Here is a 16,603-nt window from a genome sequence, read left to right on the forward strand (position 1 = left end):
GTTCACATGCCCCCCCCCATCCAGCCTGTTCACATGCCCCCCCATCCAGCCTGTTCACATGCCCCCCCATCCAGCCTGTTCACATGCCCCCCCATCCAGCCTGTTCACATGCCCCCCCATCCAGCCTGTTCACATGCCCCCCCATCCAGCCTGTTCACATGCCCCCCCATCCAGCCTGTTCACATGCCCCCCCATCCAGCCTGTTCACATGCCCCCCATCCAGCCTGTTCACATGCCCCCCCATCCAGCCTGTTCACATGCCCCCCATCCAGCCTGTTCACATGCCCCCCCATCCAGCCTGTTCACATGCCCCCCCATCCAGCCTGTTCACATGCCCCCCCATCCAGCCTGTTCACATGCCCCCCCATCCAGCCTGTTCACATGCCCCCCCATCCAGCCTGTTCACATACCCCCCCATCCAGCCTGTTCACATACCCCCCCATCCTGCCTGCTCATATACCATCCTGGTATATGGCCTGTATCCTATAGCACAGAGAAAAAAATAAACGTTTATACTCACCTTTTCCTCACTCCCTGCAGCACCGATCACATCTTCCTTTCTGGCACGCTGATCTGTGTGTGTGGAGCCGTTCCCCTGCAGCACGCGATGTCTTCCTGTCTGTGCCGATCAGCTGACCAGCTCAGCACAGATCAGCTGACCGGCACAGATCAGCTGACCGGCACAGACAGGAAGTCATCGCGTGCAGCAGGGGGGCGGCTCCACACACGGGGACGGGTGAGTGCACTGATTCACTGCACTCCGCGCTGGTAATGACGCGCGGGGGGCAGTGAATACAGCCGCACATGATCACTCCAGGCTGTAATTGCCAGGGGTGATCATGCCGGCTCTTTACTATGCGTGCGTCCCCGCTCGTCCTCCCGCCCACCTGTCAGTGCCGACTTCAGCGCTGAGAGATGGGCGGGAGGATGGGCGTGCATATGTAATGAGCGGGCCCACGTGGTCACGAGCAGGCGCTGCTGCTGCCTGCTCGTGCCCCCGATGACCCACAGCACCCTCATTCCCAGCCGCAGCCCTATAGTCAGACCATAAGACGCACCCCCAACTTTCCCCCAACATTTGGGGGAAAAAAAGTGCGTCTTATGGTCCGAAAAATACGGTATATTAACCCCTTAACGACCTTTGACGTACTGAGTACGTCATGGTGACATGGTGCTAAACGACCCATGACGTACTCAGTACGTTATGGCGAAATCGCGGTCCCGGAGCCCCGGGGAGTGAAATTTGTTTAATTAAACGGTAGATTCGGGAAGGAGGGGACCTCTGCCTGACCTCAGGAGGGGTGGTGCCTCCTCCCCGAACCTACAGAGGCTGTGATTGGCTGACGAACGCCGCTCAGCCAATTACAGCCACTGTAATGTTCCAGCCATTGAAAATGGCTGGAACATTGAAATCCAGCCCTGATCAGTGCTGCTGTAGCACTGGCCATTGGCTGGAGCTGGGTGATCGATGCTTCACCCGCCCCCAGCTCTGATTGGAGAGAGCGGTCATCAATGTGGATCTGCGGCCTGTGACCGTCCCTGGAAGCCGAGGAGAGCGGTAAGTTGCTGTCCCCGCCGCCCGCCCCTGTCCCCGATCGCCCCGCCGCTGCTCCCGATCCACCGCTGTCCCCGCCGCTGTCTCCGATCGCCCCGCCGCTGCTCCCGATCCACCGCTGTCCCCGGCGCCACACTCCTGATCCACCGCTGTCCCCGGCGCCATGCTCCCGCTCCACCGCTGTCCCCGCCACTGCTCCCAATGCACCGCTGTCCCCGCCGCTGTCTCCGATCGCCCCGCCGCTGCTCCCGCTCCACCGCTGTCCCCGCCGCTGCTCCCGATGCACCGCTGTCCCCGCCGCTGTCTCCGATCGCCCCGCCGCTGCTCCCGATCCACCGCTGTCCCCGGCGCCACGCTCCTAATCCACCGCTGTCCCCGGCGCCATGCTCCCGCTCCACCGCTGTCCCCGCCGCTGCTCCCGATGCACCGCTGTCCCCGCCGCTGTCTCCGATCGCCCCGCCGCTGCTCCCGCTTCACCGCTGTCCCCGCCGCTGCTCCCGATGCACCGCTGTCCCCGCCGCTGTCTCCGATCGCCCCGCCGCTGCTCCCGCTTCACCGCTGTCTCCGCCGCTGCTCCCGATGCACCGCTGTCTCCGCCGCTGTCTCCGATCGCCACGCCGCTGCTCCCGCTCCACCGCTGTCCCCGCCGCTGCTCCCGATGCACCACTGTCCCCGCCGCTGTCTCCGATCGCCCCGCCGCTGCTACCAATCCACCGCTGTCCCCGGCGCCACGCTCCTGATCCACCGCTGTCCCCGGCGCCATGCTCCCGCTCCACCGCTGTCCCCGCCGCTGCTCCTGATGCACCGCTGTCCCCGCCGCTGTCTCAGATCGCCCCGCTGCTGCTCCCGCTTCACCGCTGTCCCCGCCGCTGCTCCCGATGCACCGCTGTCCCCGCCGCTGTCTCCGATCGCCCCGCCGCTGCTCCCGATCCACCGCTGTCCCCGGCGCCATGCTCCCGATCCACCGCTGTCCCCGGCGCCATGCTCCCGATCCACCGCTGTCCCCGCCGCCGCTCCCGATCCACTGCTGTCCCCGGCGCCATGCTCCCGCTCCACCGCTGTCCCCGCCGCCGCTCCCGATCCACCGCTGTCCCCGACGCCATGCTCCCGCTCCACCGCTGTCCCCGCCGCCGCTCCCGATCCACCGCTGTCCCCGCCGCCATGCTCGCCACTGTCGCCGCCGCCGTCGCACCCACCTTTTTCAGCCGCTGCTGCCCCCGAATCGGCCCCCACTGTTCCCGATCGGCGGCCGCCGCCTCCTTCATCGGCTGCCCCTTCTCCATCGCCACACCTCCTATCCCTCCATGTGCTGCAAGCCACCCTCCCCCCACGTGGGGGGAGGGTGGCTTGCAGCACGTGTGGGGGGAGGGTGGCTGGCTTGCAGCACATGTGGGGGGAGGGTGGCTGGCTTGCAGCACATGTGCTGCAAGCCACCCTCCCCCCACATGTGCTGCAAGCCACCCTCCCCCCACATGTGCTGCAAGCCAGCCACCCTCCCCCTACATGTGCTGCAAGCCAGCCACCCTCCCCCTACATGTGCTGCAAGCCAGCCACCCTCCCCCCACATGTGCTGCAAGCCAGCCACCCTCCCCCCACATGTGCTGCAAGCCACCCTCCCCCCACATGTGCTGCAAGCCACCCTCCCCCCACATGTGCTGCAAGCCACCCTCCCCCTACATGTGCTGCAAGCCACCCTCCCCCTACATGTGCTGCAAGCCACCCTCCCCCCGGGGCCCCCCCTCCTCCATGTGCCATCTCTCTCTCCCATCAGACTCTGCCCCCCTCCCCGATCTGCTGCCTGCTCTCTCCCATTTTCCATCTACTGCCCCCTCTCACCCTCCTCGATCTGTTGCCTCCTTCATCTGCTGCCTCTTCTGTCTGCTGTGATCCTGCTGCCTAGATCCATCCTGTAAGGTAGGTATCCCCATCTCACCCCCCCCCCCCCCATCCTCTGCCGCTCCTCCATCCGCTGCGCCATTTCCCATCCATCCGCTGCGCCATTTCCCATCATCCATCCGCTGCGCCCTTTCCCATCCTCTGCCGCTCCTCCACCCGCTGCGCCCTTTCCCATCTTCCATCCGCTGCGCCCTTTCTCATCTGCCGCCCCGCCCTCTCGCATCGCATTATCCAGCGCAGTTGCTCGCTTCCAGACTGCAGTGGATGATGCGATGCGAGACTCGTGCATTGCTCTCACGTTTGGCACTGGTCTTAGTGGCAGGGCTCATTTTTTTTTTTTTTTTTTTACTGATGTCTGTATTTTTTATTTCGCCAAACTAATTTTTTTTGTATGGGGGGGGGGGTCTAGTTTCCAAAATGGGATCACATGTGGGGGAGCTCCATTGTTTAGGCACCTCAGGGGGTCTCCAAATGAAACATGGCATCTGCTAATAATTCCAATCAATTTTACTGTGAAATGGCGCTCCTTCTCTTCTGAGCCCCGCCGTACGCCCAAACAATTGATTTCCACCACATATGAGGTATCGTCGTACTCGTCGTCGAGAAATTGCACAATACATTTTATGGTGCATTTTTTCCTGATACCCTTGTGGAAAAAAAAGCTACCTGTTTGAAAAAACAATTTCTTCGGCGCTCCATTGGGAGACCCAGACGATTGGGTGTATAGCTACTGCCTCCGGAGGCCACACAAAGCATTACACTAAAAAGTGTAAGGCCCCTCCCCTTCTGGCTATACACCCCCCGTGGGATCACGGGCTGATCAGTTTTCTGCTTTGTGCGAAGGAGGTCAGACATCCACGCATAGCTCCACTGTTTTTAGTCAGCAGCAGCTGCTGACTATGTCGGATGGAAGAAAAGTGGGCCCATATGGGGCCCCCAGCATGCTCCCTTCTCACCCCACTTTTGTCGGGTGTTTGTTAAGGTTGAGGTACCCATTGCGGGTGCGGAGGCTGGAGCCCACATGCTGTTTTCCTTCCCCATCCCCCCTCAGGGCTCTGGGCGAAGTGGGATCTTACAGGTCTCCAGGCACTGAGACCGGGCTCCATCCACAGACCCAGAGAACCTGCTGGATATGGAGCTGAGTATCGTCAGGGACAGGCCCTGCTACATTAAGGTACTCTGTGTCCCCGGGCAAGCGCGCACACACACACCAGCATTGCTGGGAGTGTTAGTGCGCCGGGGGTAACAGCGCGGTGCGATCGTGCTATTATTCACTGCAGCTTAGCTGAGGCCTAGTGTTCGTTTCGTTCCCGCCTCCAGCCCTGCCAGTCAGGGGAGAGGCGGGACGCTGTACAGACAGTCAGCGCCGAGGGCTGGAGTCTGCTTTGCATTCTCCAGCCCCCTTCACTGGACACAGTGGGACGCCAGTTTCCCGCTCTTGTCTGGGGCACGCCCACGGCCCGCCCCTCGTCACACGAGCTGGAGAAGGACGCCGGCAGCCATTCCTGCACGCAGTCCGAGCTGGGGAACGGAACATGCTCTGGGCAACCAACACAGGGCTCTGGCGACCACACACCCGCGTTATAGGCGGGCGGTAAGCAGCACCTGAAGTGCTGACCCCACTAAATACCGAAGTGTCCATTTGTATTTTATGCTTGTATGCTATACACTGCACTGTAGGTCGCTATCTTTGGCTATATGCCCTCCTAGATGGCGAGATAACAGCAGCAAAAAAAGCAAGGGTGCTAAGGCACAGGTTTTCTAGGCTGCTTGTATTGCATGTGCTGAAGTGTTCATTTGTACTTATGCTTGTATGCTATACATTGCACTGTACGGTCGCTACTCTTGGCTATATTCTCCTAGAGGGCTGGACAACAGCAGCAAAAAAGCATGGGTGCCAAGGCACAGGCTTTATAGGCTGCTTGTATTGCAGGTGCTGAAGTGTTCATTTGTACTTATGCTTGTATGCTATACATTGCACTGTACGGTCGCTACTCTGGGCTATATTCTCCTAGATGGCTGGACAACAGCAGCAAAAAAGCAAGGGTGCCAAGGCACAGGCTTTCTATGCTGCTTGTATTGCATGTGCTGAAGCGTTTATGCTTGTATGCTATACATTGCATAGATGGCTTGAATACAGCAGCAAAAAAGCAACACAGGCTTCCTATGCTGTTTTTCCTGCATGTGATACTGTTCCACCGGCAGGTTCCACTGACCCCCATTGTGTGCAATGCTCCCCTGTAGCACTTGGTCAGCCGGGGCCTCTACTAGAGGTGGCCAAAGGAACCACCTGTGAACCCTGTCCAGGGACAGGGACGGAGTTGCAGTTTCGGCTGATAGATTGTCATGGGATAGAGACTTTGCAGTCCAGACAGGCCATGGGCAATCTTGATTAATGCTCCCTGGCCACCCTCATTTGGAACGTAATCAGTGCTCCGGGGGGGTCCCAGGCATTCCAGGGTGAAGGCTCTGGCACGGACGGCAGTCCCAGACAGCCTAAGCTAGCTCGCTGGGTGCGGCACTCGGCTTCATCACTGGTCAAGGTCCCAGCAGGAGGACTCTCTGTATGATGAGGCAGACGTAGCTGATCAGGGCTTTGGTCCTGACACCGCTCTCAATCCGGATACACCGGATGGTGACGCCATAGTGAATGATCTTATAGCGTCCATCAATGGAATGTTGGATATTTCTCCCTCAGCTCCCCCAGTGGAGGAGTCAGCTTCACAGCAGGAGAAATCCTTTTTCAGTACTCATGCGTATATTGAGTACTTTTCTGGCCACGCTGACTTCTGAGAAGCAGTTCAGAAACACCACGCTTACCAGATAAGCGTTTTCTCCAAACGTATTAAGGATACACGTTATCCCTTTCCCCTGACGTGGTAAAGCGCTAGACCCAGGGTCCAAAGGTGGATCCCCCAATCTCCAGGCTTGCGGCTAGATCCATAGTTGCAGTGGAGATGGGACTTCACTTAAAGATGCCATTGACAGACAGATGGACCTCTGGTTGAAATCTGTCTGTGAAGCTATCAGCGTGTCGGTTGCTCCGGCATTCGCAGCCGTATGGGCACTCTAACCTATTTCAGCTGGGCTTGCGCAGCTGGTCTTGAGCACATGTACATCTGTGCCGCAGGTGGTGTCCTTAACTTCGCAATGTCTGCATTGCGACTTACCCTAGTAATGCTGTCCTGGGGGGACAGTCGAGGTTGGTCCTTCCCAGGCTCGGGCAGGTCCCAATTGTCCTCGTCCAAAAGGGCTCAAAAGGCTCAGAGGGGCTCAGATTCCGGCCGGGCTCAATCACGCCCAAGGAAGGCAGCAGGAGGAACCGCTACCAAGGCGGTCTCCTCATGACTTTCAGCTCTCTCTCTCCGCATCCGCGGTTGGTGGCTGAATCTCCCGCTTGGCGACATTTAGCTGCCACAGGTCACAGACCGGTGGGTGAGAGACATTGTGTCTCACGTGTACAGGATAGAGCTCTGTTCTCGTCCTCCGACTCGATTCTTCAGAACTTCCCCCCCCTCCCCCCACCGAGCCGATGCTCTTCTGCAGGCAGAAGGAGTGGTAATCCCTGTTCCTCTTCAGGAACAAGAAACGGTTTTTTCCTCCAATCTGATTGGGGTGCCAAAAAAGGGTGGCTCTTTCCGTTCCGTTCTGGACCTAAAACTGCTCACGTGACGGCCAGGCGGTTCCGGATGTAACCCTCCGCTCCGTCATTGCCTCAATGTCTCAAGGAGATTTCCTAGCATCAATAGACATCAGGATGCTTATCTCCACGTGCCGATTGCTCCAGAGCACCAGCGTTTGCTACGTTTTCGTTATTGAAGACGAGCATCTTCAGTGCGTAGCCCTGCACTTCGGTCTGGCGACAGCCCTACGGGTTTTCACCAAGTTCAGGGCAGCAGTGGGAGCAGTCCTGCACTCTCAGGGTCACTCTGTGATCCTTACTGGGACGATCCACTTGTCAAGGCACCCTCTCAAGAGGCATGCCAACACAGCCTGAACGTGGCGCTGGAGACTCTCCAGAGTTTCGGGTGGATCATCAACTTTTCAAGGTTACATCGGGCACCGACCCAATCGCTGACATATCTGGGCATGGAGTTTCACACTCCCTCAGCGATAGTGAAGCTTCCGCTGGACAAGCAGCGTTCACTACAGACGGGGGTGCAGTCTCTCCTTCAAGGCCAGTCACACCCCTTAAGACGCCTCATGCAGAGGCAGTCACTTTCGCGCAGTTTCATCTCCGTCCACTTCAATGGGACATGCTTTGCCAATGGGTTGGGGAGTCGACGTCCCTAGACAGGAACGTTTCCCTTCTCAGACGGTCAAGGACTCTCTTCAGAGGAGTCCATCCTTCAGATCAATGTTCTGGAAATCTGGGCAGTGTATCTTGCCCTGCAAGCCTTCCAGCAGTGGCTGGAAGGAAAACAAATCCGAATTCAGTCGGACAATTCCACAGCGGTGGCAGACATCGTCCACCAAGGCGGAACACGCATCGCCAAGCCTACCAGGCAATCCGGCGGATTCTGATGTGGGTGGGGGACAGAGCATCCACCATATCCGCAGTTCACATCCCGGGCGTAGGACATTGGGAAGCAAACTTCCTCAGTCGCCTGGGCATGGACGCAGGGGAATGGCCTCTGCACCCAGAATGGTGTCAGGAAATCTGTAGCCGCTGGGGGATGCCGGACGTCGACCTAATGGCGTCTCGGCACAACAACAAGGTCCCGATTTTCATGGCGCGGTCTCACGAGCAAAGAGCTCTGGCGGCAGGCGCCCTAGTTCAGGATTGGTCGCAGTTCCAGCTACCCTATGTGTTTCCACCTCTGGCACTGTTGCCCAGAGTGCTACGCAAGCTCAGCTCCGCTTGCCGCCGCGCCATCCTCGTCGTCCCAGACTGGCCGAGGAGGTCGTGGTTCCCGGATCTGTGGCATCTCACGGTCGGCCAACCGTGGGCACTCTCAGACCGGCCAGACTTACTGTCCCAAGGGCCGTTTTTTCCACTGAATTCTACGGCCCTGATCCTGACTGTGTGGCCATCGAGTCCGAGATCCTAGCGTCTTCAGGATTATCTCAAGACGTCATTGCCACCATGAGACGGGCTAGGAAGCCGACGTCTGCCAAGATCTGCCACAAGACGTGGAAGTTATTCTTATCTTGGTGCTCGGCTTAGGGAGTGTCTCCCTGGCCATTTGCATTGTCTCCTTTTTCCCCCCTTCCTGCATCTGGATTGGGAAAAGGTTTGTCGCTCGGCTCCCTTAAAGGACAAGTCGCAGCGCTGTCGGTATTCTTTCAGAAGCACCTAGTACGACTTCCTCAGGTACGCAGGTTCCTGCAGGGGGGTTATCACATTGTCCCTCCGTACAAGAGGCCGTTAGACCCATGGGATCTGCACAGGGTATTAATTGCTCTCCAGGAGCCGCCCTTCGAGCCTCTGAGGGATGTTTTCACTTTCTCGACTTTCACAGAAAGTGGCCTTTCTGGTAGCGGTCACGTCTTTTCGGAGAGTGTCCGAACTAGCAGCGCGGTCATCCAAAGCTTCCTTCCTGGTGTTCACCAAGATAAGGTAGTGCTGCGTCCGATCCCAGAGTTTCTCCCTAAGGTGGTATCCCCTTTTTATCACAATCAGGATATCTCCTTACCTTCCTTTTATCCATTTCATCGATATGTAATGGCTTTGCATTGTTGGATCTGGTGTAGAGCACCCAGAATCTACATTCCCGCACGGCGCCCCTGCGCCGCTCGGATGCACTCTTTGTCCTTGTCACTGGTCAGCGCAAGGGATCGCAGGCTGCAAAATCCACCCTGGCTCGATGGATCAAGGAACCAATCCTTGAAGCCTACCGTTCTACTGGGCTTCCGGTTCCATCAGGGCGGAAGGCCCATTCTACCAGAGCCGTGGGTGCGTCCTGGGCATTACGGCACCAGGCTACGGCTCAACAGGTGTGCCAGGCAGCTACCTGGTCGAGTCTGCACACTTTCACCAAACATTTTCAGGTGCATACCTATGCTTCGGCGGACGCCAGCCTAGGTAGAAGAGTCCTGCAGGCGGCAGTTGCCTCCCCGTAGGGGAAGGCTGTCTTGCAGCTCTAACATGAGGTATTTCTTTACCCACCCAGGGACAGCTTTTGGACGTCCCAATCGTCTGGGTCTCCCAATGGAGCGCCGAAGAAGGGAATTTTGTTACTTACCGTAAATTCCTTTTCTTCTAGCTCCAATTGGGAGACCCAGCACCCGCCCCTGTTCCTTCGGGATTTTTGGTTGTTCGGGTACACATGTTGTTCATGTTGAATGGTTTCAGTTCTCCGATGTTCCTTCGGATTGAATGGTTTAACCAGTTATTGGCTTTCCTCCTTCTTGCTTTTGCACTAAAACTGATCAGCCCGTGATCCCACGGGGGGTGTATAGCCAGAAGGGGAAGGGGCCTTACACTTTTTAGTGTAATGCTTTGTGTGGCCTCCGGAGGCAGTAGCTATACACCCAATCGTCTGGGTCTCCCAATTGGAGCTAGAAGAAAAGGAATTTACGGTAAGTAACAAAATTCCCTTCTTTGTGGTAAAAAAAAGAATAAAATATTTTCACGGCTGAACATTACAAACGTTTGTGAAGCCTCCAGGGGTTCAAAGTGCTAACTAAACAGCTAGATAAATTCCATGAGGGGTCTAGTTTCCAAAATGGGGTCAATTGTGGGGGAGCTCCATTGTTTAGGCACTTCAGGGGGGTCTCCAAACGCAACATGGCGTCCGCTAATAATTCCAACCAATTTTGCTGTGAAATGGCGCTCCTTGCCTTCCGAGTCCTGCCGTGCGCCCAAACATTTGATTTCCACCACATATGGGGTATCTGCGTACTCAGGAGAAAATGCACAATACATTTTATGGTGCATTTTTTCCTGATACCCTTGTGATAAAAAAAGCTACCTGGTTGAAGCAACAGTTTTGTGGTAAAAAAAAATTTTTTTCTTTTCATGGCTCAACGTTATAAACTTCTGTGAAGCCCCCAGGGGTTCAAAGTGCACATCAAACATCTAGAAAAAATATTTGAGGGCTCTAGTTTCCAAAATGGGGTCACTTATAGGGGAGCTCCATTGTTTAGGCACCTCGGGGACTCTTCAAACCCGACATGGCGTCCGCTAATGAGTGCAGCTAATTTTGCACTCAAAAATTCAAATGGCGCTCCTTGCCTTCAGAGTCCTGCTGTGTGCCCAAACATTTGATTACCACCACATATGGGGTATCTGCGTACTCAGGAGAAAATGCACAATACATTTTATGGTGCATTTTTTCCTGATACCCTTGTGATAAAAAAAGCTACCTGGTTGAAGCAACAGTTTTGTGGTAAAAAATTTTTTTTTTCTTTTCACGGCTCAACGTTATAAATTTCTGTGAAGCCCCCAGGGGTTCAAAGTGCACATCAAACATCTAGAAAAAATATTTGAGGGCTCTAGTTTCCAAAATGGGGTCATTTGTGGGGGAGCTCCATTGTTTAGGCACCTCAGGGAGTCTTCAAACCCGACATGGTGTCCGCTAATGAGTGCAGCTAATTTTGCACTCAAAAATTCAAATGGCGCTCCTTGCCTTCCGAGTCCTGCTGTGTGCCCAAACATTTGATTACCACCACATATGGGGTATCTGCGTACTCAGGAGAAAATGCACGATACATTTTATGGTGCATTTTTTCCTGATACCCTTGTGATAAAAAAAGCTACCTGGTTGAAGCAACAGTTTTGTGGTAAAAAAAAATTTTTTTCTTTTCACGGCTCAACGTTATAAATTTCTGTGAAGCCCCCAGGGGTTCAAAGTGCACATCAAACATCTAGAAAAAATATTTGAGGGCTCTAGTTTCCAAAATGGGGTCATTTGTGGGGGAGCTCCATTGTTTAGGCACCTCAGGGAGTCTTCAAACCCGACATGGTGTCCGCTAATGAGTGCAGCTAATTTTGCACTCAAAAATTCAAATGGCGCTCCTTGCCTTCCGAGTCCTGCTGTGTGCCCAAACATTTGATTACCACCACATATGGGGTATCTGCGTACTCAGGAGAAAATGCACGATACATTTTATGGTGCATTTTTTCCTGATACCCTTGTGATAAAAAAAGCTACCTGGTTGAAGCAACAGTTTTGTGGTAAAAAAATTTTTTTTTCTTTTCACGGCTCAACGTTATAAATTTCTGTGAAGCCCCCAGGGGTTCAAAGTGCACATCAAACATCTAGAAAAAATATTTGAGGGCTCTAGTTTCCAAAATGGGGTCATTTGTGGGGGAGCTCCATTGTTTAGGCACCTCAGGGAGTCTTCAAACCCGACATGGTGTCCGCTAATGAGTGCAGCTAATTTTGCACTCAAAAATTCAAATGGCGCTCCTTGCCTTCCGAGTCCTGCTGTGTGCCCAAACATTTGATTACCACCACATATGGGGTATCTGCGTACTCAGGAGAAAATGCACGATACATTTTATGATGCATTTTTCCTGATACCCTTGTGAAAATACTAATTTTTATGGCTAAAGTAACATTTTTGTGTTAAAAAAGTAAAATTTTCATTTTTTCGTCTACATTGCTTTGGTTGCTGTGAAGCTCCTAAAGGGTTAATAAACTTCTTGGATGTGGTTTTGAGCAGAGTGAGGGGTGCAGATTTTAGAATTGGGTCACTTTTGGGTATTTTCTGTCGCCTAGGTTTCTCAAATCACTCCAAATGTGATGTGGTACCTACAAAATTTTTTTTTGTAAATTTTGTTGGAAAAATGAGAAATTGGTGATGAACTTTGAACCCTTCTAACTTCCTAACGGAAATTTTTTTTTTTCCAAAAATTGCGCTGGTGTAAAGTAGACATGTGGGAAATGTTATTTAGTAACTTTTTTGTGTGACATATCTCTCAGATTTATGGACATAAAATTTCAAATTTTGAAAATTGCAAAATTTTCAAAATTTTCGCCAAATTTCCGAAATTTTCACAAATAAACGCAAAACATATCGGCCTAAATTTACCACTGACATGAAGTACAATATGTCACGAAAAATCAATCTCAGAATCGCCAGGATCCGTTGAAGTGTTCCAGAGTTATAACCTGTCAAAGTGACACTGGTCAAAATTGCAAAAAATGGCCGGGTCTTTAAGGTGAAAACAGGCTGGGGGCTGAAGGGGTTAAGCAAATTTTGATTATAATTTATGATGTTAATACTATTTGTCACGTGCCAAGAAATAAGGTAAAGACCCTGTACATGAGCACTTAGTTTAGATTTCACTTTGAATTTCTCCGTCACTCCGGATCATTTCTTATAGGATTATTCCAGTCGTTCAGTCCTAGGGCTGTCAGGTTGGGTTTTTACTTTCCATCTTGTATTTTCATCAAAATTATCTTACATTGATCTTACAAGGTATCTAATACATTCTAGAATCTGTTGTTTAATAATCTTTTTTGGTATGACTATTTTTCTCCAAACAGAATACCTGAATTATGAGGATGGAAAATTCTCCAAAAGCCGCGGAGTTGGTGTGTTTGGTGACATGGCGAAGGACACGGGTATTCCCGCTGACATTTGGAGATTTTATCTACTCTATGTGCGGCCCGAGGGACAGGACAGTGCATTCAGCTGGAGTGATCTGATGATGAAAAATAATTCAGAGCTGCTTAACAACTTGGGCAACTTTGTCAACAGGTAAATAAATGTACAACGTAACGGATCAACCTTTTTCTACAGATATAAGATTAGTTCTTTCATGTCAGTGTTGGAGTCTCCAAGAGGTTTCATAGCGACACAAAAAGTAGCCTTCACTTATAGGTGTCGTAACTGGACTGCCCAGAGATTGCCAGGGCTCCACCTATACACAGTAGAGTAAGACGTGCATGATTGGAGCCGACCTGAGTCATGCTGCCTGTGGTTCGGGTGACGTGGATCTGACAGCTTCTCTGTAACTCTATGCACAAATCTTTATACATATAATTGGTTTCAGGGCTGGCATGTTTGTGCAGAAGTTCTTTAACGGTCACGTTCCCAAGATGGAGCTTCTTGGCGAGGATAAAAGGCTCCTGGCTCAGGTCGCAGCGGAACTACACCAATATAATCAGCTGTTGGAGAAAGTTCGGTATGTCGTGTGGGGGTCATCGGACGAATCAGAATAACACTTCAGCTTTGCATTTTCAATTTTTGTTTGATTAAGACTAGAAATGGAGAATTTAGCATTAATAAGCTCCTATACTTTCAGCATTCGTGATGCCCTGAGATGTATTCTGAACATTTCTCGGCATGGAAACCAATACATCCAAGTGAATGAGCCATGGAAATGCATTAAGGGGACCACTCAGGAACAGTAAGTGTGCTTGTGCTTAAACAGTGTATTAATTATTGTAGAGGGGGATATTGGATATATAGGGGGATATTGTGTGTGTATATAGGGGATATTTTAGAGAGGGAAATTGTTTATAGAGGGGGTATTGTATATAGAGGGGATATTGTGTGTGTGTGTGTGTGTGTGTGTGTGTGTGTATATATAGGATATTTTATAGAGGGGTGTATTGTTTATAGAGAGGGAAATTGTTTATAGAGGGGGATATTGTCTAGAGGGGGTATTGCACAAAACAAAAGGTATTTTACTTTACATTTTCTTGTGACATTATCAGTGATCCCCCTAGTATCCCACTCATCCTACAGCAAGTTCTGTTATTTGCAGATACATGTTTATCTTTAAAGATGAATTTATTTTTCATATGTCTATTAGATACCATATAGGGTGTTGTCTTGATTTTATATTTATATACTATTTTCTAATACATTCTGTCAGTGGTAATTTGGGAACATGTGACCCACTCCCAGGTGTATTTAACATGGGTGTTTAACAACTATATTTATACCATGTATGAAGCACTGGTAAATTAAAATGTAACCTTTATTGTTTATCAATTAAAACATTAGAAAAACACCCAAACAAGTGATACCACGAGGTAGTTTGACACAATGTACAAATTGGATGTACATAAAAATGGACTAATACGAGTTATTTTATTTCCTTCACAATCCTCCCAGTCCAATCATGTTCATACAAATGAAATTACATTTAAAATTAAAGTGACATTGTGCAAAACCGTTGTCCTCCCATAATTGCACTCTTGCTCTAGAGGTAATACTCTTTAAAAAGTGGCTACGTGCAGAAATAACAATCTCAGATCACAGAGAACACTGTTATGTGATCAGGGAGAAAAAACGGTTTAAGTGATAATAGTGCTCAAAAGTGCAAATAGTGCAATCAATGGCAGCAGTGGGATCTATGCTCACCGTCCACCCCACTGACTACCAATGATACAGGTGTTACCTTACAGATACCGGGGGGGCGACTCACAAAGCAGCACACAATACCCCTTAGGTATCTGTGACTTACCGCATATTAGGTTGTCACCTTTGGTGAGCATACCTATTAAATACATGGGTTAGACTCCTATTACTAATACTAGAAGGTGGCCTGATTCTACGCATCGGGTATTCTAGAATTTACGTATTGTGTAGTTAATGTATGATTTTTGTTCTATATATATATATATATATATATATATATATATATATATATATATAATGTTGTTGTGTGTGGTTACCAAGTGTTTGTGTAGGGTGCTGTACATGTTCTGGGTGTGGCGGGGGGTGAGAGCGGTGTTGTTTGTGTGTTGCGTTATTTGTGGAGCACTGTGTGTCTGTAGCGTTGGGTGGGTGTGGGGTGTGTGTGTGTGTGTGTGTTTTGGGGGGAGGTATGTTTTGTGCAATGTGTGTGTTGTGCGGTATGTGCGTATATTTGTGTGTGTCGCGGTGTTTGTGTGTTGGGTGTTGTGTGTGTGCGGCATTGTCTGTGTGTGTGGGTGTCTGTATAGGGCAGTGTTTGTGGTTCCCAGTGTGTGTGTGGTGTGTTGTGCAGTGCGTGTGTGGCGGTGTGTGTGTGTGTTTTGGGGGGAGGTGTGCACCCCCCATCGTGCTCCATCCCCCATGCTGCGCACCCCCCATCGTGCTCCATCCCCCATGCTGCGCACCCCCCATCGTGCTCCATCCCCCATGCTGCGCACTCCCCATCGTGCTCCATCCCCCATGCTGTGCACCCCCCATCGTGCTCCACAGTCACACATCAGACAATATACACGCACACATCTGATCGCATACACTCACACACACACCCCACTTCTCCCTGTGCCCACCGGTGGGCGGTCCCAGCAGCTGTGCTGCACGCCGTGCTCCTCTGCCGACACTCACAGATCCGATCGCATACACTCACACACACACTCACACATCAGAACACACTTTCACACATCCGATCGCATACACTCACACACATCCGATCGCATACACTCACACACACACACACACACACACACACTGAGGATATCGCACATACGCTCTCACACAATCACAACATCCGGAGATACCACATGCTTCCGGCCATGTGATCCTCCGGCAGGTCCTGGAAGGTCACTGCACGCACAGTATCGCCGCCGAGAAGCAAGCGATATCACGGGATGTTGTGAGTGTGTGGATGCGATCTGATGTGTGTGTGAGAGTTTGTGTGATCTGATGTGTGCGTGTGTGTGTGTGTCTGTTCTTATGTGTGTGCGTGTGTGTGTTCCGCTGCTGCAGGACGTGGATGCGATCTGATGTGTGTGTGAGGTGTGTGTGAGAGTGAGTGTGATCTGATGTGTGTGTGTGTGTGTCTGTTGTTATGTGTGTGTGTGTGTGTGTTCCACCGCTGCAGGACCTTGATGCGCTCACCTGGGAGCCGGTGTACGCTGGTATCCATGCTACACAATATTACTCGGTGTACCATGGTTACCAGCGTACCCCGCTCGCACGGGAGCCCACACCAGCGTACGCCGGCAACCCCAGCAATGCGAGGGTATGTGTCGGCTGGGTTGGCGGTGTACGCTGATGTGGGCTCCCGGGGGTACAGCACTCACCTGGGAGTCGGGGCTCCGTATCGGTTCGGGGAATGCGTGCGGGGGGCGGAGCCAGAGCAAGCATGCAATGCGTGAGGGGGGCGGGGCGTGGCCGAGTTGCCAATGCGTGCAGGGGGCCGGGGCGAGAGGCCAATCCGCGTGGGGGGCGGAGCGTGGGTGAGCAGCCAATCCGTGCGAGGGGCGGAGCCGAGGCGAGCGGTCAATCCGTGCGGGGGGGCGGAGGCGAGGCGAG

General features: G+C 52.2%; 1 protein-coding gene across 2 annotated transcripts in view; it reads left to right on the forward strand.

The window, feature by feature from the left end:
- MARS1 (methionyl-tRNA synthetase 1) overlaps positions 1 to 16,603 on the forward strand; it is a 126,838-nt gene that overhangs the window by 88,298 nt on the left and 21,937 nt on the right. For both annotated transcript variants that reach the window (XM_075337076.1, XM_075337077.1), the window contains exons 15-17: positions 12,889 to 13,102; positions 13,398 to 13,529; positions 13,650 to 13,754. In XM_075337076.1, coding sequence (XP_075193191.1) covers positions 12,889 to 13,102; positions 13,398 to 13,529; positions 13,650 to 13,754 — 451 coding nt within the window. The remainder of the gene's footprint in view (positions 1 to 12,888; positions 13,103 to 13,397; positions 13,530 to 13,649; positions 13,755 to 16,603) is intronic.

This window comes from Anomaloglossus baeobatrachus, chromosome 2 (assembly GCF_048569485.1).
Source record: "Anomaloglossus baeobatrachus isolate aAnoBae1 chromosome 2, aAnoBae1.hap1, whole genome shotgun sequence".
NCBI classification, from domain to species: domain Eukaryota; kingdom Metazoa; phylum Chordata; class Amphibia; order Anura; family Aromobatidae; genus Anomaloglossus; species Anomaloglossus baeobatrachus.